The 25880-nt window shown below is 51.0% G+C and overlaps 1 protein-coding gene across 1 annotated transcript in view; it reads left to right on the forward strand.

The window, feature by feature from the left end:
* The window catches only part of LOC144937228 (alpha-actinin-1-like), a 79215-nt gene that overhangs the window by 30486 nt on the left and 22849 nt on the right, over positions 1 to 25880 (forward strand). Inside the window, exons 3-8 of the mRNA XM_078864605.1 lie at positions 4905 to 5024; positions 18397 to 18483; positions 21680 to 21767; positions 23511 to 23589; positions 24523 to 24604; positions 25380 to 25465. Coding sequence (XP_078720731.1) covers positions 4905 to 5024; positions 18397 to 18483; positions 21680 to 21767; positions 23511 to 23589; positions 24523 to 24604; positions 25380 to 25465 — 542 coding nt within the window. The remainder of the gene's footprint in view (positions 1 to 4904; positions 5025 to 18396; positions 18484 to 21679; positions 21768 to 23510; positions 23590 to 24522; positions 24605 to 25379; positions 25466 to 25880) is intronic.

The raw sequence follows: 25880 nt of genomic DNA on the forward strand, positions 1-25880 counted from the left end.
AAACTAAACACCCGTGTTGTGGCCTTAACGGACTGCGGGGCAAGTGCCGTTCGCAAGTAGCACCTGTGAAGGCCGGCAACGGCACACGATTTGGGGTGGGTCGCTAACACCATGCCCGGCCGCCTTTGTCTCCCCAGTGGCAATATTTATACTATGCACGAGGTACGATGAAATCAGCTCCTGTGCAGGTGCTGGGTGGATTGTTGCATCACGGAACTGTGGGAGGTGGCCACAGCTTGTGGAAGGGGGGGGGAGATAGGTGCATGGGTGCCAGTGATGATGACAGTGATGATGACCATTGACTTATTTCACGAGGGTGGCGACGCTGGCGGTCAACGTGATCCCACGCAGTGCCAGTTGACAGAGGCAACTGAGTCCGGGTGCTCCGGTTTCATCTCGCATGTAAACACTCATGAATTGGCGAGTAACACCTTAATATATATTTAGGATCACAGAGCTTGGGCAATTGTTGACGCCGGCTCGCCGACCAGCTGCTGCTTTCCCGCCCGTCTCGCCTCTGATTCCTCCTCTCTATTTCTCTCTCTCGTCGAGAGTGAGCGACTACTGGTTCAACAGCGTGGGACAAGATGTCATCATCATTATTATTATTATTCGTCATTTCTTTGGAGAGGGACTTCCAAAGTGCTCGGGGTTTATGTAAAGTGGGGGCATCGCCGCGGTGACATCGTTCGCTGGCGTCGCTCGCCGTGTGATCTCACGCCGCGCACCCCGGTGCCCTACATTCGCAAATTGCCCGCAACTAAACGGGTCGACGTTTGCGCCTTGCGCAAGCACAGCAGTCACTCGGGGCTCTTGTGCAACGGAGGCGATGGAACTCTGCAGGCTCGCGCTTGTTCACATTACGGACACGGAGATGTGTCGTGCCATGTCATCGCCTCTGTATTGTGCGCAAAAGTTTAGGCGCACTCCTGCAATTGCTTGCGCGTGCCACAGCTGCCGGAAGGGTTTCCGTCGAGGAAACTCGCAAGAGAGTAGTGGTTAACCTGGGGTGCGAGATGCCCGTACGAGACATGGCCAGATATTTTTGAGAAGGTAACTAATTTGAAACACAAATTAGGATGGTGCGTGTAAGTACAACTTTTTGTTTCATCAAACCTGTGCGTTTATTAACATTGTACATTTTTTACGATTGAGAACCAAAGGGGGGTGCAGGCTGCAGTCAAATTAAGAGCCACTGGTTTAGAGGGCACCTTGACCTCCTCGTCCACACTGGATAGATGTCATGGAAGAAGTGGGGGGGGGGGGATACCCACACTTGACCTCACCACTCGTGACCACCTGATCAATTTACTCTGATGCAGTCATCGATACCTGCTGGTTAGAGTACGTGTCGATAATGATAATAATCATATGGCCCTTCATCAATCCACTGATGAATGAAGGTCTGACCCACGTCACGCCAATCGAGGGGATTGTTTGACCATACTCCACCACGCTGGTCAGTGCGGGGACGGAGCATTATAAGTTCATTACGACGAATGATTTTGCCGCACCGCCCTACGCTGCCCACAAAGTTACCCCTCATCCTATAAACGCCCTGCCGTGCGTAGTGAGTCGTCCGTCTGAGCACTATCCAGCAACCAATCTGCTTGGCATTCAAGATGAGACGAGATTGGGTGCGTTCCGGGTGACGTGGTCAGAGGCTTGCGTACAGTAATAGCTGAGCCGGGCCAAATATTTCGCAGATCGCTCTGTGAGGGGGGGGGGGGGGAGCCGCACGCGTAAAAACGAAAGATGTCAGATCGCCTCCAGCTCAGTCGAGCAGCCCTCGTCACCTTCAACGACTTTGAGTGGCCCAGGTCGCTGGAAATTCCACATTCCTGCGAAGGGGGCCAGTCTCTCCATGGGACCCCCCCCCCCCCATTATTGACTTTCGGTCCTTTGCAAAGAGGCTCGTAAAAATCCCCGTTACTCAGGCGGGTTGTGTTTTAGTCTGCTACATGCACAGCCCATTTGTCAATTCCACCGCCCCCCCCGCCCCCCAGGTCTTGGGTGTTATTTGACCGCACTTCACCATGTTGGTCTGTGAGGGCTTGAAGGCGCGGGGGTTGCGCTACGTGTGTGGCACAATTACAGCAGCTCCGGGCACGGGCTCACGTGACCACTTTACACGTTTGGCGATGACTCTTTGTTCAATGTTCGACGCTGGCACGCTGCGACGATTAGGACGCCGGATTTGCGATCCGGAGATCACCGGTCCCATTCAATGTCCCGGTGCGGCAGTCGAAACGAGTTTCTCCATCTTAAATTTTTTAAATCAATCTCCCCGAATCTGGTCCGGCCACGGTTTCACCATGGCTGGCTATGTACGACACTGTGCAAAAGAAGGTCAAAACAAAGACAAAGATCCCCCGTATAGCCTGTAACCGACTGTTGGGGAAAGTGCTGTTGGTGAGCACTGATGAAGGCCGGCACAGCACACGAAGGGGTGGGTGGCCAGCACCACGCCCGGCCGCCTTTGTCTTCCCAGTGGCGATGTTTACACACTGCACCAGGTACTAATTTGAGGCTGAGTCGACCTAGGGGAGGCCCAGGACCGGTGCAGATAACTATAATTGTCACTATTGTTGGCCGTGAGCGGGAATCGAACTCGGGTTGCCGAATTCGTAGCGCAGCGTAGCGCGAACCTCTACACCACTGCTCCCCACAACATACATTCATTCAAAGCGTGTGGATACTTCCACATCTTCCAGGACGTCTGGCCAGCGTGGAAGGAGTAGACCAAAATACCCTCCTAAAGTGGCTCTCTATAGAGCTCCCTCCAGATTAAAGCTCTTCCGCCAGCAGTTGCCCGAGCCAAGCAATTGCGCGGCTGTGCCTTTTTGCTCTTGTTGAGCGTTCTTCCGTTGTTGTTTTAAAGAGCACTTTGCGCGCATGATGTTTCAGCACTCAATTATTGGCTCACGAAAGCCTCCTCTTTGAAGTAAGAGTCCCCTGTTGTGTGTGTTCGTGTTTGTGCGTGCGTGTGTTTGTGTACGCGCGCTAGCGTGGTGCCATTATGCGCAGTTTTAAATGCAGAATGCCCCCGCCGGTCCTGTGTCTTTATTGGGCCGAAGGAATGCCGGCCAGAATAGTTGGGAGTGTAGCGAGTAGCGTGCGGCACTCCCACACAAAGGTGTGTCGGGCACCCTCGGGTTAGAAAAAAAACATGCCCGGCCAGTTTTCGGCCAAGATGGAGGCCTTCTTGTTACTCGCGAGCAGGACAAATGTGTGCCTGCATTTGGAATATCCGTTGGCGTGCTTTGTCTGCAGGGGCCTTATAATGAAATGTTTATGCTTGCTTTGCCAAAGGCCACGCAGTTCCAAAGTCTATTGGTCTCGGGGTAAATGACATTTTTCCGGCGATGACATTGGCACACAGTAGCCTGCTCTGGTTCAATGATATCAACACTGATCTGTTTTTTTTTACTCAAATTATGTTCGTGGGGGTGTTGCAGAACCCAGTTTCTCCCCCGCTGCCCCCGATAGAAGTCGAGGTGAAGGAGCAGTCAGGTTTGGTTGACGATCCAGCAATCAACCGTTTCACTCTCGTCACTCGCCCACCGGCAGTCAGCCGCCTCCTTACCACTCTTCTATCGCTCCTGCCGTTGTTACTTTTCCCGTGAGCTTCACTCATCAATTCCTCCACTCTTGTCTAGGATTCGGTCTATCAGACCGACCCGTGTCGCCTCATCCGCCCGGTGTTCAGCCACCGCGCCGCAGGTCACAAAACTTGTAACAGCCACCATTGACTCGCCAACAAAGTGGTGCTCATTTTCATGGAAGGATGACAGACTAAGGTGATCCCCGAACTGGGATTTGAGTGTGAAGCAAGTGCTGCTCTTCCCGCTGGGACCGCCTCGGTCACATTTATCAGGGGCCGACAGATTTTGTCGTAATTAGTGACCACACTCCTGGACAGAAACACCCAGCGGTGCTCGGGTCACCAGAGCAGCCCCCAAAAACCCAAAGAACACAAATGTTCTTCCCCACCGACAACGGTAGAAATAAATTAATTAAAGTCAGAGCGGCTGACCAAACGGTACCGGGCGACGTGGCACGGTGTAGTCGACAGACCGCGGACGCGCAGCCCACAGGTATTGGTCCTCTCGCTGAAGATGACCGGACGTGCAGGCGCGGCACCGATGGGAAACGTCGAATGCTCGAAGACTTTTGCGCACAGCCCAAGGCCCGTCAACGAATGCGTTCAGCGTCATTACTCAGGCTCGACTCGCAGCAGCTTTGAATAAATAAATATACACGGCCAATTGTGCGCAAGATCATCGCCATGGTCTCCCGGTGCCGCTCGGTATCACACATTGATTGTGGGTAACAGCATCTACACTGTGTGAGCGGAGCAGCTCACTCCTGAGCTCTGTCTCCACGTGTAAACACAAACATGTTTAAGTGAGTCCATTGGTGGGTATTGTCTTTACACACCAATAGTACCCAATGGCATTTGTTTAACTAAGCGAACTCTGGACCGGTTTTGGATCCTTCTTGCATGTCATCAGCAAGAGTCGGCCTTGTTAAACAAATGCTGCTGGATTGCCAGATGTTATTGGCAAGAGGACTCCGTATAAACAAAGGTGACCTGTTCAGCCGTTTGTGTGAATCTGCATAATAAATGTGCTAGCGTGTGTGAATCTAGAACCTAAAGTCGTATGAATCTAGAAGCTACAATGGATTGAATGTCGGTCAAAGTGTCTATTGCACATTTCGTCATTTGTTTCCACTTTCCTCTGCCAATATGCTCAAGTAGTGCACATCTGTCGGTGCACGATCTATAGAATCCACATGAACCGCGGGACCCTATTCAACGCAATGGCAAAACCACACGCGTCGTGTTGCTCTGCCGAGGGACGTCGTATTTAAAATAATAACCCGTGGTTGTTCCCGCGCAGGCGAGCGTCTTCCCAAGCCCGAGAAGGGCAAGATGCGCGTCCACAAGATCAACAACGTCAACAAGGCGCTGGACTTTATCGCAAGCAAGGGCGTCAAGCTGGTCTCCATCGGAGCTGAGGGTGAGGTGTCCACACAGCAGCCCCCGTGGCGTCGGGGTGGGGGGCTGAATATGACTGAGGTCTCCCCCCTCCCACTGCGGGCCGGAGTGCGTCGTGTTCGGGAACAAGGAGGGCAGGCCCACGATTTCGGAGCATTGCAGACACTTTAAAGATGTGGCGAGTCGTCGTCAGTACGGTCATAAAGTGGCTTTACACTCGGGCAGAGGTTTGTTGCGCTATTAGGAGTGGGATTTGGATACAAATAATGTGTCCACCACCCATCTTGATAGTGAGTAAATGCTCGTAAAATACCGCTGCTTCGGACGTACTTGGACGGAAATAGCTTTAAGTGACGTTGAAATGGTAAACGCCACAGTGGCGATATGTGAACTACCTCACCTGGTATCCAGAAGTTTGTGGGTTTGATCCCGTTGTTGAATATGTTGGGTGGAGGAGGGTGTACGGACACACATTTTATTACTCGCGCGATCTCACCCAAAAATACATTGTGAATAAGGGTAGCAGCGATCGACTTCCCAAGAAGTTATTTTCCGTATTTCCAACCGACACGTCAGCCCTGCGCTGCCTCTGCTGGTGCGTCACGTAGATACGGCCGCCATTGTGCGCATACGTCAACGAGCACGTGCGGACGCGAATCTCGAAACCGCGGCCGGAATGCGTTGGTCGCTTCGCGTGAATGGTACGGCAGCCTTTTGAAATCCGAGCGATGAATCGCGAGGGTCGTGCACGTCGTCGTCGGCACGCCAGGGTCGCGACGCGGCGAGTCGGTGGCCCGCGGTGTCCTCCGTGGCGTGCGAGACGCCGCCCTCGTGCGCGACCCGTCGCGCCGCTTTTATAAACGTGCCGCACCCTCCACCGCGCCGCTTTGTGCTGTTTCAAAAAACGATTATTCGGCCGCCCCCCCGCCCCGCCTCTTTTGCAATGGGCGGAAATGTCACGGCGTACAAGGCCAGACGTCGATGCTAGTTTCCCTCATCCTTCGTCGAGCTGTGCAAGTTGCCCGCTCCCGTTGACCTTCGCGGCCTCTGTCGTCATCCGAGTCGTGTGGCACTCGCAAAAATTCGTCACCGGGCGGGAGACGTTATATACACTCGCGCATTTTTTCTGCGTGACCTCACACTCGCTGAGATAATGCTCGCAATCAACGCGGGTCTATTCTCGTGACGACCCCGCATACCGAGCGTTCTCGCGTGACACGTTTCGGACTCTTTTATCGCAAAAGATGTTGAGCCCGCGAGCGTGGCTCGAGATGCGGTGCCCGCCGGCAGAGACATTCCACGTTGCGTGAATGTGGTAGGAGATAACCGCAAAGATGTTTCTGAAGTTTGTTTATCGTTGCCACACTCCGTCACCAACTTGTTCTCTCTTGCAGTGACCTTATTTGCTCATCGGTGTGAAGGCTCACTTGCACCCCATCTGTCCTCATGTTACTCATTGTCTCACCAGCCCTGCTGAACTACCGTTTCCCTCGCTTCCTCCTCCTCTGCACCCCCTGCTAATGAACTCTGGAACCCATAACCCTCTTTTCTATGCTCTACTGCTAAACTTTGGAAATTATCACCCTCCTCCTTCACATCCGGTAAAGGTGAACTCTGAACTGCTCACCTGCATCTATCTCCTCACTCGATAATGCCTCTCAGTCTCGTAAGTCTACTGTCAACCGTTGACAATCCCCTGCAGTTGTGCTGTCACTGACGAAGATTAGCGTTCGTGAGAGGTCGAGACTCTGGACCTTGTGTCAGCGACTTTCAATGTTGGCGTAGAGAGAATTGCACAGTTCGGGAAATGCGTGGCTCACGCTCACAGGCATACACTCTCTCTGCCCGTGCAGCTGATGGAATTTAAAGGACGCTCGCGCTCGTAATCCAACACACTGTGGAGGCAGCAAGGGTTGGTGGATCGCACAAATGTTACGGATACTCCCTTCCTGTAGCCATCGAGGAGGAAGCCATACCTTGGCCTCGCCAGAAGGCGGCTCAGAAATAAATGCTAAATTCCACAAGATTCATCGCACGGGTGCTCCGGTTTCCTCCCACAGGTATAAACACTCATTCATTGGGCGATAACGACGTAATTTACATAGAAGGCCGCAGAGCTTACGGGGTGAATTTCACCGTCTCGCTGCTGCCTTCCCCACTCGTCCGTGGTTCCTCCTCGCGCCCCTGAGTCTACAAGAGTGGATACCGTGCGGTGCCGCGTTTCGCGTTGACGTAAAAAAAACATTGTTATTAAAAAATCTGGTCTGATACTCCAACTGATAATTAATTCATTATTCGTTGCAATAAGTAATTATTCGCCTATTGTTCATCCACTGCTGGGTAAAGGCCTCCCCGCAGAGTAAGTGGTCACAAGGGGGGTCGTTTAACTATACTTCACCCATGCTGGTCAGTGCAGGTTAGTGAAGAGGGAACTCGGGATCGATTTGGAAATGACTGGCCACCAATGGCCAGAAATTTAACTCGGACCCCTGAGTCAACAGCGTAGTAGTGCGCTAGCCACTGTGCCACCACTCGAGCCAAATTCTCCATGCGAGCGATTCTCATTTTAAACTTGGGCAGACTTATTCGATTGAAACGTGTGAAAAACATTCCCCGTCACGTCCAACCGTCCGTGGTGAGGAACGGGTTGTGTGTTTCAGCGCCCTGTCAAGTTGTGTGACAAATCGTCGATCTTTTTGATATGCTTTTTTAAGTGTGATCTTTAAAAAAAACATTTTGACTAACGACAATTCCGGTACACAACAAAGGATATTAAAGGGGGTTGACACCAGTACAACACACATTACGGATTACAGTGCAATGCAAACCCACACCTGTCAACCCCTTATCAGTGCCTCCCTTATTACAAACCAATTCAGACCTTATTAGTCACCCCGTGCCCTTATAAATCTCAACGTTCATCCTATAAAGTCCGATTGCAAGGGAGAAACACAAACAAATAGATCATTTTTTTTCGTATTGAAATGGCTGTACGCCGTATGGACCTGAAAACTCAATTTCCTCGTACAAGAATACGGGTAAACCGTATGGGTTGACACGGTATGGAAACCAATTTAAACCGCATGTTTCAATTAACCGTTTCAATACATTGTACAATCCTGGTGCCTTCATAAGCTCTGATAGCCCTGTAGGAGAAGGGAAACAGGGGAGGGGGGAAGGGGAGAGAGGGGTGGAGTGCCAAAGTGCCCGCATGAATGCTCTTCAGAATCAATGCCCACTGGAGGAGAGGTCGTGAAAGGGGTTTCATCTTCGGTGGTAAGCTTCCTTCCTGCCCCGTGGTGTTGCACTTCGATGCTCTAGAGCGGCCTTTATGCATAATCTTCGCGAGATGTTTCTTCCCACCGTGAATTTTTTACCTTTACGATCCAGAAAACACGTGTTTATGACCTCCCTTGGCCAACTGTCAAACATCACCACGAGGGGCTGTTGGGATTCCTGCCACCCAGAAACGTTGGCCCTCTTCACTTTTCCTCCCAGCTTGCAAAGTTTTCCTGTTGCTTCCAGTGAGATTCCTGGCAATGGTCCCACTCTGACAACTGTCTTTATTCGTACCTTAGTCTCAACCCGCAAGATACCCTCGGCTCCATTGTGTCCCGAGGCTGTATCTGTGGTTGATTTACTCGCACCCTTGACACTGTTTTTATTTGCTTTCAAGCTCTTTGTTGTTTGACCTGTAGTGCAGTAAGTTCTAGTGTGGTTTTCGTGTAAATAATGTATTGTTTGTTGCTCCTTGTTTGTATGTATGCATGTTGAACTTCTTTGCGCGCACACATTTCCTCCACGCTGTGATGTCGTGTAACTGCCGATGGTCTTAGGCTGTGGTCTGTAAGTCTCTATGTAACTCTATGGATCTCTATGTTACCGTGTAACTGCAATGCCATGTACCTCCTGCCACTGCTGATGATCTGGTGCTGTGGTTGCTGTTGTAAGAAAGCAGCTTCGCTCAATGGGGCCCTTCCTTGGCCAGCTGAAATTAATTCTGAGTTGGAGTCTGGAAATGTGTTCAGGGGACTCCAGTAGGCTCTGCCACAAATGTATGTTCTTTACCTGACGGCATGGAGCACCGAGGATTTCATCATCATCATCATCATCGTCGTCGTCCGTTAACATTTACAAGCCACCCTTTCAGTGCAACTCGAAGTGCCTGGAGCAAAGGGTAATTTGAGATAATGAGTCTGCAAGGAAGTGATTGCAGACCAAATACAATATTCAAACACAATGCAACATAGACAACACAAGTACAGTGCTGATTGCTGGCTGGGTATTCATGACCTCGATGATGAAATTATTTCACTCTCTTTGATTTTGGGATATTCTATATTACGTTGGTTTGAGACTGTCTGCCCCGGATACATTCACAATTCTGGCAAGTCGGTTATAATCTCTGCCTACCTTTGTTCCTTTATGTCCTTCCACTTTACCAAAGGCCATGACTCTCTCCGCGTGTTCCTCCGATCGCACCTTTAGGACTCGGTCTAGCTGGCTGGCTCTTTTGTCTCATCCACAATGTGTTCAACCACCACACTGCAGGTGACCCACCATGCTTCTCTCTCTGCTTCTCTCCCCCCCTCCCCCCCTTTTACAAAGTTTTTATGAACGTCTACGGGCACAGCCCCGGTGGCGAGATGTTCACTACCTCGCCTGGTACACAGGTGGTCGTAGAACTCCCTCACTGGACACTTAGCCTCTTGGGCCTTGAGGCCCTGTGCTCGGCAACTGTGATTTTTGTTACAAATAAAAAAATACAATTTGCACCTATTCACAGCGATGATGTGTCCAAGCACTGGCGGAGCCAGTGGGGGGCGGGGGGAGTGGGGTGGCACGTGCCCCCACAATGATCTGTTTGAAATCCCTAATTTCGATCAGATCATTGGAGTATATTAGTAATAAATCGGCATTTTGTGACCCACACTGCCACTGTGTAGCATATTACTATGTGCCAGGGACTCTGAGATGATCGGACAATAGTCTGAGTCCATAATTGGCAATAATTAACGGCAACGCAGTTATAAGTGACTAACAGAATTGTGCGCAGTTGCGTATACAGTACGCGACTTCTCTGAAGGCAAACATCTTCAGCGAGCGCGATGCCGATCACACGCGGTTCGAATTCGACCCTCGATCGATGGCTGCGCCATCGCCGCACACGCATCGAATAAAAAGCGAGGGACATGTCCTTAATTACTAACAACTCCTATGATTCTTCATTGCTGGCTCCGCCATTGTGTCCAAGTGCTTTAGTTCACACCTTTTTATTACGGCGGACAGTATTTGCTTGTTCACCGGATCTCACGGAGCACGCTTCCTTTGGTTCTTCCTGCTGTCGATGGGACACACGCAATCAGCCGACTTCTCCAGCTGCACAGCTCAGCGGCTCTGATCTTCCTCCTATCTTACCCTAATCTGATCTCCCTCCAAATTACCCATCTGGGATTATACAAAGCAATCATTGCCCCCTGCTGGTAGACTAACGCCTGTTTGCAGGCCAGATGCCGAATTATCCTGTGTTGCGCAGGGACAGCTGCCAATGGGCACCCCTTTCAAAGTATTGCAATGAGATGCGAGACGTTAAGCGGTTTGAGATGTCCCAGCCTACAGGAGGGTGGCTCTATCAAAAAACAAATCGTCATCATCGTCGTCGTCTTCTGCGTGTACCATCCAGGCTTCACTTGCATCACAGCGTAGGGCATAGCTCTCAGCTTTGCGTATCCCGTATGTAGCCATCCACCCATCGGAGGTGTGGGGGAAGGACAGCAAAATAAACACAAAAATCCGTTCTAAAGAAATTCGTGTATTCAATGTAGATGATTTAAAAGTGCACAGCTCCAGTGGCTTCCTATTGTCGGACGGAAGGCTTTCCTAAAGCGAGCACACACACAGCTTTAATGGGAAACAAAATATTAAATGCTTTGCGGTTTGGAAACTTTAATGGAATAAAAAACGAAATAACATCACATACAGATGGACGTCGCGATCGGTAATTGTAATGCACATCCCGAATTTTAATTAGCGTTGCGGAGAAGGGCCAACTCCAGCCCCAGCGTCCTTACGTTCTCGGCCGCCATTTTGAGTGTATTGGGTTGGCGGGGGCTGAGGTTTTTATGCCCCCGTAAATATGAAAGGAATGTTTTTTTAATCGATAAATCTGGATTAATAAATGTTCACAACAATCCTGTGAGGACTGAACTTTGGCCGTCTCCGAATAATAACATTTTAATTTAACTTGAATGTGGCTTAACGCCCTCTGTTTTTATCCAGATATATTTCCATCGTGGAGTGAAAGTTAATCCCCCCATAATAAAAAGCACTTGTTTTACAGCTTAACTATGTTGGTTGAAAATTAATTCATTTTAATGCCGAACAGCTCTAACCACGGGGTGGGGAGCGGTGAGGAGTGGTGGTACAGCGGTTAGCGCACTGCGCCACGAGCCCAGCGACCCGAACTTGAATCCGGGCCACGGCGAGCATGAGAAACGAGTGACATCTGAACCACTGCTGCGCCCACCTCCACCACCCAATTAACCAACTCGCACTGACCATCGTGGTGAAGTATGGTTAAACACCCCCCCCTCAACCCCCCATGACCAATGCGGAGTGAGGAGACCTTCATCCAGCAGTGGATTGGCAAAGGGTATGTGCGTTATATCGCATAATACCTACAAAATAATGTTTTCGTTATATGTCGAAAGAGAACGTAACATGGAGAGATGGAGCGCTGAAATCGGCTCGCATGCATGCGCTAGGTGGATCGTGAGAGATGGCAGTGGCTTGGGGAGGGGGGCGAAGGGGGGTAGTGGTGGTGCTCTTCCATCAGAAGCAGGTTAATCCTGGCTGATGACAATGCCAACGACGATGATAAACGTACGACTGCAGGCCAAGGTGTTTTAAATCGCGTCGGCACGTAGGGGAGAGAGTCTGGGCTGGAGTCGGGTGCGGGCGGGATGGGGCAGGCGTTGACATCTGCTGCAACATGCCGACCTTCGTTCATTCCGTGGCCACACCCAGAGCCAATTAGGCAATTACAGCGCCGGGCCAGCGTCCACACGCTGGACCAGTCTGGCAGGATGTCTCTCCTAAGAGTCCCTTTTGGATAACTGCACCATTCCCTGGCTGCGCTGTTGAATGGGTGCGCACACGCCAAGGGTATAAGTTACAATCGCCACGCATCGACGGGGGGTCTGTACTGCAGGTTGCCCGGGGAGCCGATGCCAGACGCGCCGAGCGAGCTTCTGCAGGAACCAAGGAACGAGGTTTAAGATCTGGAAGAATGCTCCCGGCACACGGAGTGAAACGTCGGGCGTGACGCCGAACGGCGCACGGGGTAGCACGACCCCAAAACGTAACGGAGAGCTTACGCAGCGCAACCGTGGGAAACCGGCGCAGTCGGCGTCGCTCTCCTCTAAGAGCGCGCACTCGCAGAAAGGATTGTCAGTTTTTAAAAAAATCCATTGATTGAAAGTAATTTGAACTAAAATCACTGGCTGCTGTGTGATTTGTGTTCATGTGACCCTGGCGCTGAGCTCGGCGCTGTCGGGAGGTTGTGGGGTCAGTATCTAAAAGTTAAACATGCATACATGTATGTTGAACTTCTTTCGCACCTTACGTCGCCAACCGTGCTCACCGGTGGTACGGGATGGCTGGAACGAGTCCTCCAGCTTCCATAAAAGGAGAACCGCTTTGAGAGACGTCACCAGTTGACTCGCCATTCTGGTGACCGGCCTCTGCCGTAGGAATGTTGGAATTGTCACCCAATGAATGGGCTCATCTGCCAACAGGGATGAGCCACAGTGCAACATTTCATTGAGATACCGTGACGGATTTTTTAAAATATTTTGTTTTACGTAAGCAAACCCCATCGATGTTTAGAAGATGTTCGTTTTCAAGTACCCGGAATGTGCCTGATCTCAATCCGTTCTTGAATGCTAAGCAAGCTCGAGCCTGGAGCGTGCTTGGATGGGTGACCACCACCCTTGCCGGGCTGGCAAGGCTATGGGGGCCGTGCTACGTGGTGGCGGTGGAGAGCAGAGAAGCGGTGCAGTAAAACCCACCGTTGTACTCTGCTCAGCTCCTGCCGTGCGTCTATGCCTCCATCCTTCACCAGCATGCAAAAAACCGCACCACAACCCAGAGGCACGCACCCAGCAGTGGAATTAAAGCTCTTTTAAAAACTCTTTTCATTTTTGCCAGGTGCAAGGCCCTCTGAGCTCTGTCGCTCTTTTTCAGCAGCGACCTGGCCACAAATGATAGCTCAACGAAGTGGCTTATGATGTGGAAATGTATTGCAGCCAAATACTCTAAACGCACGTTTATATATATGGAGGGATAAACCGGAGGACCCAGACAAAAATCCACGCGACCACGGGGAAAGAGACACGCAAACACCAAATATACAGGCATCGGGATTGGGATCGAACCCACGACCTCCTGTATACCAGGCGAGGTAGCGAACATCTCGCCACCGGGGCTGTGCTTGTAAACGTCCATTGTAATGTATAACTGCTATAAATGTTTGGTGGAGAAGCGACACGGCGCGGGTTGTGGTGGCGGCGGCGGCGGCGGCTGGCACCGTGGCGCTGCGTGCATTGGGCCCCTGCGTGGATTGGCGGGGCTAAAGTCTCGACCTGTCAACTCCCACGTGGAATGGGGAGTGCCCGCCGCATACCTTCACAGCAACAACGCATACTTTGTGCGGTGGTTCTCGCAGCAGTGGAGGGGGGGGGGTGCGCGGGGGAGGGGAGTGCAGCAGGGTCTTTTTTTATTGATCCCGGTTGGCAAACAACTGCCCCCTGGGGGAACGGGGGGAGTGGCACGGAACTTTGAATGCAGTTCACTTACTATCTTTTTTTTTCTCTCCGAATTTTATTCCGGGTCGTGTTTAATTCGCGGTTTTAGCGAACTGAACACACGGGCCTCGGTGGTCCAAAAACGCGAAGCGGTCCGTAACAAACCGCACTGTTGTAAGCGCAATAGGCAATAGCAACGACGATGAGAAGCACTGTTTACAACGCACGCCGTTATTCGTGAATACGGACGCGACGTTCGAACGAGAACTCGGCCTGAATGAGTGAATACGTTTCCTGGACTCAAGTAAGGGGGTAATGTTTATAAGGACTCGGGAGACGAGACGATGGGAGGCTATTCCAAAGGCGAGAATGACTTTGACCCCCGTGGTGTGGTAGTGGAACAAATTGCAGTGAGCAGTGCACCACTCTGACACAGAACAATTCCCTCTTCTCTGTCAGAGACCAGTCACAAACCGCTTCTGACATCACTTGTTGATTAATGCTTGAGGCACTCCTTATATATTGCCCCGCACAGAGTATTTGTTGCGTGTCAGTCAAAACAATGATTACATTTTTACAGACCTGGAACAAACGAACATTAATATAAAATGTCTCATTTAATTAGATTTTATAAGCAGTCAGACCGAGGCCATCAAACCTCCCCTTCACTTGCTGACTTGAGAACCCGGTTTAATGGCAGGCGACTGAAACTCGGATTCAAACCCAGGGTCTCGGCACCCCTCGCTCGCCTCTCTGGCACGGTGTTGGACCCCTTGAGCCCTCTTCCGATACCTTGCTTCCACAACCGATTTGAGAACCATCCTGGCACTGAATCAGGCCTCAGCTACGATGCCTGGGCTGTCTGTTTCTGTTCGCACGTCGGCCCAATCGGAACGGTGCGCGCGATCGGCTCCAAGTGGCCGGAGGAGCCCCTCTTCAGAGGGAGTTCCGTCCGCTGTCAGCAACCCGGGCACGACCTCCGAACTGGTGACCCCGTCAAAGAGATGCGTGCACTGTGATATCGATCGCGCCGGCTAGACCAACAAGCCAGCTGTGTTGGTCATAAAATAACGATGGTCGGCAAGTACATACCGAGAGCGCACGCAACAAATGGAGTTGACTCCCACTGCCATCGTCATCATCAGCACTGCGTTGTGATAGAGAACAAATACGGAAGGGCGAGTGTTTCAGGTCGCGACCCTGGCCCAGCAGCAAGCAGTCCACACTGCAGTGCGCAGAGTCTTTGCACGCATTTGAAAAATTTGAAGGAGGTCAAATCCACTTGTTAATTTATTAATGCTTCGCTGTCAAGAGCATCTGTCACCACGGATGTGCAAGTGGGAAAAACATTTGCGAGTGAACTTTCGTTCGAAACTTTACTCCACGTCGTCGCTCCGTTGCCAAGCGGCCTCGGTGGCCGGGCATTGGGACACGGTGCCTCCGCCTGAAGCGAGACGTCCTGCGTCACCGTGCCGTCCGCACAGCAGTGCGGCTATCCTACAAGGCCACGATCAGTCACGGCCAATCTCAGGTTCCTAGGTCTCCGAACCTTGTTAACGCTGTCTCTCTGGCTTGTCTATTAATGTGCTACGAAGAGGTTTATTGTCCCTCCCCCCGCAGCTCCAATGAGCACGTTTGGCTATGTTTGGAGCGAAATAAGTTTAACATACATACATATAAGGGCCATTTCCTGAAACGTCGCCTGTTATCCTGGACGTGTGAAAATGAGCAATATAGCTCATCGGATTCCTCCAGTATAAATAAATATTCTGATTCTGTAGTCCTCTTTTAAGGCCACAGTGTTATTGATGATTGTGTTGAGTTTATTTGCGAATTAAGATGTTTACACCTGGAATGGCTGTGTTCACATGCACTTCCTCTTGCATTTATGAAGAGGTGAACAGTTGTTTAAAAGGCCTGACTCTGCTGTTGAGACCCTGAAAGTCTAAACCGGTCCAGAGAGTATTCTTCTTTCAACAAATGCCACTGCAAAACATCGGTATGGGAAGGCCCATTGCTCTAATGGACTAAAATAAATATTTCACGTGGAGAAATGGATTTCCTCTCTCGTCCTTTTATATTCACAGCTACCCATCCGCTCATTATAAATTCAAGAGACCTTCCTGCCCGTGCATTATATATTCACAACCAGTCTACTTCTTGTGACAATGACCAAGAAGTCATGGAGGTCGTGAACATAAAATGAACGGACGGAAAGTAAAATGTTTGCAACGGACTTCCTGTTCGTTCGTAGAATGTTTTTTGTTTAATCGCCCGTACGCATTCCGCCGCAGCGCGCATTCAATTTTTTTCGTACAAATGTGCAATGGTCCCGATGACGGTCTCGGGGAGTTTGCTGCGCGTGTGTGCAAGTCGAGAACGGCGGGCCGTGTCAAGTGGGGCTCCCTGCCATCGCTGCGATCTGTGCGGCTTCGGTAGCGCGGTTGGGGGGGTGGATGTTCGGGCTGACACCTGGGTAGGAGGAGAGTGAGGGTGTGGGATGGGGCTGCCGCAGCCTGACCTCCAGGGGACCTCCACGAGAGGTCAGACTGTGGCAGGAATGAATGGCGTCCGTCTGCCGTTGCTACCATTAAACTCTCACCGGTTATCGGGCCTTGCTAGCGTTGCCACCTAAAAGACCCAGTGCCAGCGGAGCATTATAAAAAGTGCTGCTGCCTCGAAGAAGCCTCAGCTGCTTCATGTTGCCTTAGAGAAAGACGCCTGATGGCTAACAGATGTTGGACGTCCCATGGTGGCCCTCGCAAAGGGATGGGGCATTTTGCGTGCTGCAGCATTTCCGTGTTAATACATCACCCTCAATTGATATCGCCGAAGCTGAGTCGACCTAGGGGAGACCCAGGGCTGGTTCAGGTAATCAACACTGTCGTTGGCAGTGAGCGGGAATTGTACTCTGGTTGCCAAAAAAAAAGACAGATCCCCGCCGTGTAGCCTTAACAGACTGTTGGGAAAAGTGCTGTTAGCGAACAGCGCCTATGAAGGCCGGAACGGCACACGAGGGGTGGGTGGCCAGCACCACACCAGGCCGCCTTTGTCTCCCCAGTGGCGATGTTTATACCCCACACCAGGTCCTCATTTGAGGCGGTGTCGACTTAGGAACCGGTTCAGATAATTGTTACTGGCGGTGGCCGTGAGTGGGAAATCGAACGCGTATCACCGGGTTCGTAGCGCAGTGCGCTAACCGCTACTCTGCCACTCCCCACGCTACCACTCCCCTACACACACATTAACCCACACACCTACACACACACTTCACAGGTGCCATTATCACTTCTAAGAGGCCCTTGCAATGACAGAGGGTGACTGAGCATATGACAACTCGAACACAAAGTTTTGCCGGGTTCAAAATCTTACCCCTCTCGCACTCGATTCGTGTGGCTGTGATGGATAAGTAATCTTGGCAGGCTATTTGGAAGTGGTAGGCCTCACGTGGCCACGGATCATGTGAAATGAAGTCGTGGGCCGCTCACAGTCCGCTGCTGGATGCGAGATCCCCATCCCGTCATAAACCAGAGCTTGCAGTGGTTGTAATTGATTAATGTTTTATAATGCAAGAATGCCATGAGGTTAATGACTCTGGGATGGTTGAGTGACTTGTCCGGATTTGTTTTTGTTAAAACTTTCACCAGTGAGTCCATGGTGGTGGCGGTCGCCTGCGATCCATCGGTTTTGAGGAGGGGGTTGGCAGATAGCACAACTTTGTGAAACTTCCAGACTTGCCGGGCTGTGCGTGAGGCTTGAGACGATAGTGCAGAAGTGTGCGCATGAACCTGTCTGCGTGGGCTTTTGAGCATTCGCCATTACATTTGCGTGTTTGCAGCAGACTCTCTCTCATTTCCTCCCACACGCATGACACTCCTTAAAAGGGTTGGTGGATTGTTCAAATGTTGCAAAACTCCCTTCACGTGGGCGTCAAAGAGGTATGTGTATTGAACTTCTTTCGCATCGTATGTAGCCAACCGTGCTAATTTGAGGTGTCAAACCCTGGCTTACCAGGAGAAGGCAGTACACTGAAGTGTGGACGAATGTCATCTGGTCCTTCTGTGTGGGATCGAGTGTTTCCCCCTCGCATGCGTGGGTTTTCTCCAGGTACTTCAGTTTCCTCCCACATGTGAACACTCATTTTAGTTGGTTGTTTCCCACACCTCCGATTATCATGGTGAAAGAAGTTCAACATGCATACATACAAAACATGAATGTATAGAGAATTGCAGAGCTTGGACAATTGTTGGTAGCGACGGCTCAATGCCTGACTGGTGCCTTCCAGCTTGGTCTGTGGTCTTAGTGACTTTGAGATGCAATTTGCATGGACCACGACTCGATATAAAACGAAGCATTCAACATTAAAATGCAATTAACCCAAACATGCTCTTGAAATATGCTCTTGAGTCTCAAGACTCGGTGAGTCTATCCTTTGATAACTGACGTGATTATCACGATTGTATGAATTGTATTGAGGTCTAAAAATAATGTGCAGTGTGTTCACATATTTGGCTACGCGGCTTAATGGGACACACGACACGGGAGTTGTGTGTGTGCTGAATGTCTGTCGTTGCAATTCTTGTTTTGCAGAAATTGTGGACGGAAACACAAAGATGACGCTGGGTATGATCTGGACCATCATCCTCCGCTTTGCCATCCAGGACATCTCGGTAGAAAGTGAGTGACGCACCGACAGATTCTATGTAGGCAGCTTCACGGCCGCCCTTCGGTGGAAGATTGCAAGTAAAATAAACCCACTATATTGCACATTTGTAAATTCGTACCGCGGGCTGTGTATCACAAGCCGCTCAGCACGAAAGTTTGAAGCTTCGTGATTGAGAGAGATCGTCTGGAATCGTGACCAGGATCACTTTGTAGCCAGCGGCGTAACTCGGTCGGCGCTGGCCCTGGCGCATGGCATGAAGTGGGGTGGCTCCATGCCCACTTCCCCCCTCCTCCTCGTGCCCCGGCGCCCGGGACCCCCTCCTCCATCCCGTGGGCCCCCGGTGCAGTTGCACCGCCTGCACACTCAACAGCTACGCCGCTAACTGCAGAGCGAAATGTCCACCGTAGTGGTTCATCCCGTACAGCGGTGGCGTCGCTAGAGTGCTCCTGTCTGCCACTTTACATTCTGACTTACTAAGTTAAACATGTAAGAGTTTTTTTTATTAATCATGGTGCTACTACATAAATATTGCTGTTTTTTTAAATGTAACATTTGTCTCGCGCAAGCACCTTAATCATTTACGTTGTGACGGAATGAGATCGATGTCTGTTATTTGAAACGGTGATAACCCAGTGGAGGGCACACCTCTTATTTTTCAATGTACAGTCTCGCGGTATATCCTGCAATTATGATGCAGGATATACCGCAGGCTTGCGGCCCACCGTGATATGAAACACAGCGTCGGTTGTTCGCATTTTTTTTGCATAATGCCCCCATTGTCCGTGTTTCCTCCCCTTCCCTTCCTGCCGAGTCAAAACATTCTCTGGGACCTCTGTGTTTGTTTTTTTTCATCGCACAGGCGACAACCGCGCTGCAAAACGTGTACAGTTCCTTTTTGTTGCAACTTGTTTTCGAGAAAACGTCGCAAAACAGAAGCACATCCTACAGAAAGACTGGGACCCACCCGCACCACCCCCTTGGCCATAGAAATGTGAAATTTCCACCGTTAGTTCTGAGTGTGTCATGGGGGTTATTTGATTGTACTTCACTACGCTGGTCAGTGTGGGTTGAAGGCACAGGGTATATACGTTAGAGCGTCGAAGTACCGTACAACAATGGATTTATTTTTCACAGCCCTCGGCCATCAACGTAGCCCTGAAGCAGCCTAAAGCCACCTGTTTTAAGAATGGTGGTTGCCCATCCTAGTGCTATCCAGGTTCAACCCTGCTTATCTTCCGAGATGGCTCGTGTGTTCTCGGTGATTCGGCACCAGGCGATGAGCCGGTGTCTTTTTCGCAAATGTTATTGCAACGTACAGACCGGTCCACTTCTGGTGTTTATATTTGCGTCACAGAGTCAACAGGGAGTGCTGGCGCATTCTGTGTGTGTGTATGTGCGTGTGTGCGCGTGTGTGCGCGCGTGTGCGTGTGTATGCGTGTGTGCGCGTGTGCGCGTGGGTGTGCGTGTGTGTTGTGTCGCGCACGTACACACGCACGCTGTTGTTCCATGCCCGTTGTACACAGTGTTTCCCCGTCGCTTCACCGTTCACTCGTTTCGCCTAATTAGCCCCAGACGCTTGGTGATCGAAATGCACTGGGGAGCTATGAATAGAACCCGGCGGTCGATGCGCCGTGCGCGTTATTTAGAAGTCTGCTGCGAGGAGCGGCGGCGGCGGCGCAATCCTTAAGCATGCTCAGCTGTGATCCCACTGACCTCGGTTGGATTCCGGGCCACAGCTTCCGTAGCATCGGCGGTGCAAGTGATATCTGAACCAGTCCTGGCCTCCAACCCACATGTCACCAACCTATTCACGAGGAGGCCTTCAAATCGGCAGCGAACTGACAAGGAGCTCAAAATTATTGTTGTCGCACCTCCGATGAGCACGGTTGGCTACGTACGGTGCAAAATAAATTAATCGTACGTACATATATTTTTTTCTAGGTCTCAGGGTCCCAGACTGCATTGCTTTGGGGTGGCATTGCCCTTGCATTCAGTTCGTGCGAAAATATCTTCTGAGAGTAGAATACAAATCCGTATGGCCGAGAGTGTCTCTGCGATCACAGTGCTTGACTCGCAATCACTGTTGCCGGTTTAAACCCCAGTGTGGTGTCGATTCAGCCCGGCAGTGCCTCTAGGCTCTGTGTATGCATGTTGAACTTCTTTCGCACCATACGTAGCCAACCACGCTGATCGCTTAGGTGGTCCTAGTCGATCACATTTGGACAACGTCAGAAGTGAGCAAGTGTTCATTTTGCAGGTATAAACTGGCACCCACGGTGGCACCGTGGGATTTCCGCCGCTGGTCCAGTGCCGTGAATGGGGAAGAACAGCCAACCCCTTCGCCGCTTTGAGCAGAGGGCCACCGGCTTGTTGTTTTGGACTTTAGAACGCATTCCATTATTTAGTGCAAACGGGAGTTCGGGTGAGCAGTTGGTTGGGGGTCAGTGGCTTTTGTTCGGCGGAGGCTGTGCGTGCAAGTCGTGGTGGCAGGCGTCGATTCGTTTTGACTGGGAAGAGCTCCCCCGGCAAGAAAGTGCCCTCTGTGACGGGCGGTTACGTGCAACGGGCCTCGCTAGTTTTACGATTACCCAGCACAAATGGCAGAGAAGACCCCATCCCCCCGCACCGCGGTCACACACAGGGCGCAACACGCGCGGTTGCGTTGACGTCCCGGCCATGGAAACAGTCACTGGCAGAGTTTGCCGCGACTTGCTTGGTTAGCGTTGCACCAACGCAATTGGGTGGCCTCTGAGCATCGCTTGCAACTGCGTGTGCAGATTCGTGCGTGCCTTGTAGTCCAAATATTTACCCGTTTCTGTATACGCCCAGTAAAAGGTGAATTACATGATAATTTACCCTTCACAAAGTCCCTTTTATGGGTGATTTAAAGATATTGATATGACTCAAGTTTTGCCGGTTCAGGCGGTAGCAACAAGGATAATATTTGGTCTTGGCCCTTGGATTAATAACCTCTTGTATTTGGTGCATAGAAGCCAGATGGATTGTTCCATCAGAAAACAGTGAGAGATGGCTGCAGTTGCTTGGGGAGGCCTTCATCCAGCAGTGGATAGACTGTGGCTGCTGCTGCTGCCGCTGCTGACGATGACAAAGTGTATACCATACATGGCGAGCGCACTTCCTCTCCGACAGCGCTCGCTCGTAATAAAAACAAGACAATGACGACACCGCTCTCGTCCGCGTGTGCAGACACGTCCGCCAAGGAGGGGCTGCTGCTGTGGTGTCAGAGGAAGACCGCCCCCTACAAGAACGTCAACATGCAGAACTTCCACACCAGGTGAGCTCCCGACAGTGGCGGCGCTCCCTCTCCCACTCTCCCACTCTCCCGCTCTCCCGTCGCGCAAAATGCCGTTTGCGTTCACGGCAGCGCGGAGCGGCTCCGCAAAAGCGCCGCCACCGCACGCGGTTTCGGAATACGATGTCCGACGTTTTGCTCCGTGCTTGCCTGGAGCTTTTGCGGGAACTACCCCCCCCACTCACCGCACTCGGTGGTGTTGAGATGGCACGGATTCGGTTATTGCTGAATTTCAAAACCAAAGAGAATGCCATTTTACGCAGATATGTTTGTAGTGTCTTGGAAGTCCCCTGACCTCGAAGGGCAACGAGTTCCAGAGTTTTGGTGCCGCAACTGCAAAGGCACCGTCACCCTTGGAGTGTGAAGCCGAGACCGTGCGACAGTGAGCAATGCACAACCTGAGGATCTTACCGATCTCGATGGACTACATGGCTGAAGGAGGTCATGAATGGAAGGCCTTGAAAAACCGTCGACCTTTTGGTTGACGGTAAGTGGACGGTGATCCGAGGGAGCCCATTGCAAGCGTTCGTGCGAAAAAAAGCGTCTCCGCGCTTCCTCCCGCGCTGCGCCTCAGCGCGGGAGGAAGTGCCGCCGATGAGGGGCCCAAAGCTCTTTGCGCCATCGTTGCGTTTTTGTCCCCTCGCCCATCGCTTTTCAGTGGCGGGGAGGAAAAGAGTGAAAGAAAAAAAAATCGACAGGAAAGCCCACGAGCGTGCCCTTATTTCACGTGAGGATAATTGAGTTCATTAATAAAAATAATAACAAGAAAGCAAGCCACTGTCAGAATGGCATCGCATTCAGTTCCATTGAAGCTACCATGCTCCGCCAATCACTCTCTTCCGCTGAAGCTCACAATTTGCGACAAAGACAACGTCTATTATTTTTATCATTTATTTTTATTTTGACCTATCTGACTTTACCAAAAAAAACCTAAGAGTATGAATCCTTGCAGTCACGATAGCTTCAAATCTAGAATTAAAGACAACGTCCAACTCCCAAGGTCTCATTTTACAGCGTCCAACCCCCCGACCTTGAGGTTTTCCCCTCGGTCTCCAACCTCTGGCTGCCACTTCAATAATGCCCTCCTCCACCCTGCACACGTGACCCACCCATCATCACAACCTCCTCTTTTGCGACGACGTCATTGGTGCTTTCCCGCCAACTCTTATTCCAAACTGCCGCATTGATCATCCCCGAGCCTTCCACGATGGCCTTTAGCATCGTTTTCAAGGCACCTGTTTTGAGAGGCCCGGAATCTTAAAAAATATTGCGGTCGAGATCAGTTATTTTAAGAAGAAAAAAAACGGCGGTCTTATTATTATGAAGGCTCGTGTGGCTCCTCCTGTTGGGTTCTGTCTGGGACTGTGTGCTTAATTTGCCTCTTGTGTTGTCTGGTATTCACAGCAGTTGGGTAAAAGTCAACACGTCCTTAAACATTAACGGATTCACCAAACACAATCAAGGCGGGGAAGGGGAGGGAATTGGAATCCACTTCCTGCCACGCCGCGTTAGCCGGGGCAGATTAGTGGAACGGGCACAACATATGCTTTTCCCATTGTTGCCGTATATTTAGCGGTAGCAGACGCTGCCAAACCAAATAATGAAACCGTGTCCCAGCCGTTGCTGGGAGCGGCTCGTGTGTGATGCGTGGCATCGGTCGCCGGGGCAAGTGCTGGCTGGTGATGCACCGCGTGCGTCGCGTGTGTGCGTGTGTGCGTGTCACAGCTGGAAGGACGGGCTGGCATTCAACGCCCTCATCCATCGCCACCGGCCCGATCTCATCGACTACGACAAACTGCGCAAGGTGACGTGTGACCATTGCCACCTCTGCTGCGATGGCTTTGCATAATCCCCCCCCCGAACCACCCAGCCCCCCGTGGTGATGTAATGGATAATAAATTACAAGGTCGTTGTGTTCCGGCCTGTATACACTTTGCGTTAATCTTGAATTGCGTCAACGACAATAGCAACTGCAATTGTTTGATTTCTGCGGTTTTTTTTTGTTCATTGCTTAGCGCCTGAGATCCGATTAGACGCATTCCTGGTGATTTGGTCAATGGCGCACGTTGATAATAATACCCTTTAAAAAGAAATCTATGCCTGGCAGGGGGAAGCCAGCCATCGGCTGTTTAAACTAGAGCGGTGGCCAGACCGCTGGATGAACACTTGGCTATAATGTGGCCAGGTATTTTTGGTTTGAGCCTGCAAGCCCAATCACCTGGAATGCGTCAGATCTCGTCAGCAACGTTTTCCCTTGAATGACTTTATAAAATCTGCTTGGTGGACTTGAGTATGCATGCATGTTTGCATGTATGTTGAACTTCTTTCGCACACTACGTGGCCAACTATGCTCATCGGAGTGGCGCCTAGGCTGGAAAGCACCCAGGCTTAGTGGCACGTGGACTGAGTGGCACGTGGATTGAGTGGCACGTCGGCCGGGAGGCATCTCGGCTCAGTGGCACATGGACTGAGTGGTGTGCAGGCCGGGAGGCACCGACGCTTAGTGGCACCAAGGCTCAGTGGCACGTGGACTGAGTGGTGCGCAGATTTCGGGCTCTGAGCTCAGTTGTGTAACTCGCGTGGCCAGGTGCCAAGTTTCAGGCCACACGTCGGCTTGTAGGGCACGTGCAGCTAACTTTTGATTTGAAACAATTGGACGAGAAGCGGAGAGTACGGTCCGTGTGTTTGTTGTGACGAATGCGTGGCCGGCTGCGGTGCCCCTTTGCTCGGTTTGCAGGATGATCCCATTGGGAACCTGAACAATGCCTTCGAGGTGGCCGAGAAATACCTGGACATCCCCAAGATGTTGGACGCCGAAGGTGACGTTTGCGTGCTTCGGTTTCTCTCGTGACAAAACGGGGCGTCTCCATATGCATGCAGAGCGCTTGGATAATGGAAAGACTTGATGCACGGGTGATGGGAGATTGCATGGTGGTTGATGATGGCATGTGGACAACAGCCAAATACTCTATTTAAAAAAAATATTCCAGGTAAAGCCCACTGAGATGTAAAGCTTTTTCAGAAGCTACCTGGCCACATTATAGCTCAACAAAGTGGCTTATCACATGGAAATGTATAGAAGCCAAATAATCTAAATCCATCCTGAGGGAAAAATTCACGCGACCACTAGAAGAACATGCAAACCCCAAAATATACATGTGTCAGGGTCTGGATCTAACCCACGACCTCCTGTATACCAGGCGAGGTAGTTAACATCTCGCCACCACGGCGCCCTCTTATGCTGTACACGGCAATTGACCAAACATCCCAATGCAGGATCCTACTGAACAATAGTCCATTATATTTTGTGCGTGAATTCATACAAGTCACTAGTCGTGTCCTTTGATATGCTTCATTTTACCAATCACTTGGGCGAAGTATATGGTAAAAAATCCCCAACGCGACCCATACGCATTTGGGGTGGGTGGGGGGAAGGAGAAGGCCCCTCAATCCAGCAGCGTGCGCACACAGGCGCCGTATGTATGTGTCCGTCGCTGTCACGGCTTCTGAGAAGTTTAATGTTCGTGTTGTGTTGTGTGGAGGACAGCGGGTTAACTCCTTGTCTCTCTCTCTGGCTCTCTGTCCACGGTGCAGACATCGTGAACACCGCGCGGCCCGACGAGAAGGCCATCATGACCTACGTGTCGTGCTACTATCACGCCTTCTCCGGGGCCCAGAAGGTGCGTTTGTCGCCACGGCACCCAACCTCTTGCCCACAGTGCTGGAGAACATCTCTTTCTCTCTCTCTCTATAGTGATACAATCGGGCGTGGCGCTGGTGCTTTGCGTTATTAGGTAATGGACTAAATGTGGAATTCGAGTTTTCCCAGTAAACTTGCCAACGTTGGTATGTGGTTGGGCCAATGTTAGCCCAGCGCATTTAAGCGCCGGGAAAAAAAAACGCAAATCCTCATTGTATTCTTATAAGTAGGCGACGGATTTTGTTTAATCAGCGGAAAGGAAATAACATGATTGCATTGGCTTATGGGCATTTTCTCTCATTAATGCTGTTTAAATAACAAACGCAAGTTTTAGGCATTTTTAGCAGTGTCCATATTCTCACAATTTAAATGTAATTTCCTCTCGGCGATTCAAC

This window comes from Lampetra fluviatilis, chromosome 18 (assembly GCF_964198595.1).
Source record: "Lampetra fluviatilis chromosome 18, kcLamFluv1.1, whole genome shotgun sequence".
Taxonomy (NCBI): Eukaryota; Metazoa; Chordata; class Hyperoartia; order Petromyzontiformes; family Petromyzontidae; genus Lampetra; species Lampetra fluviatilis.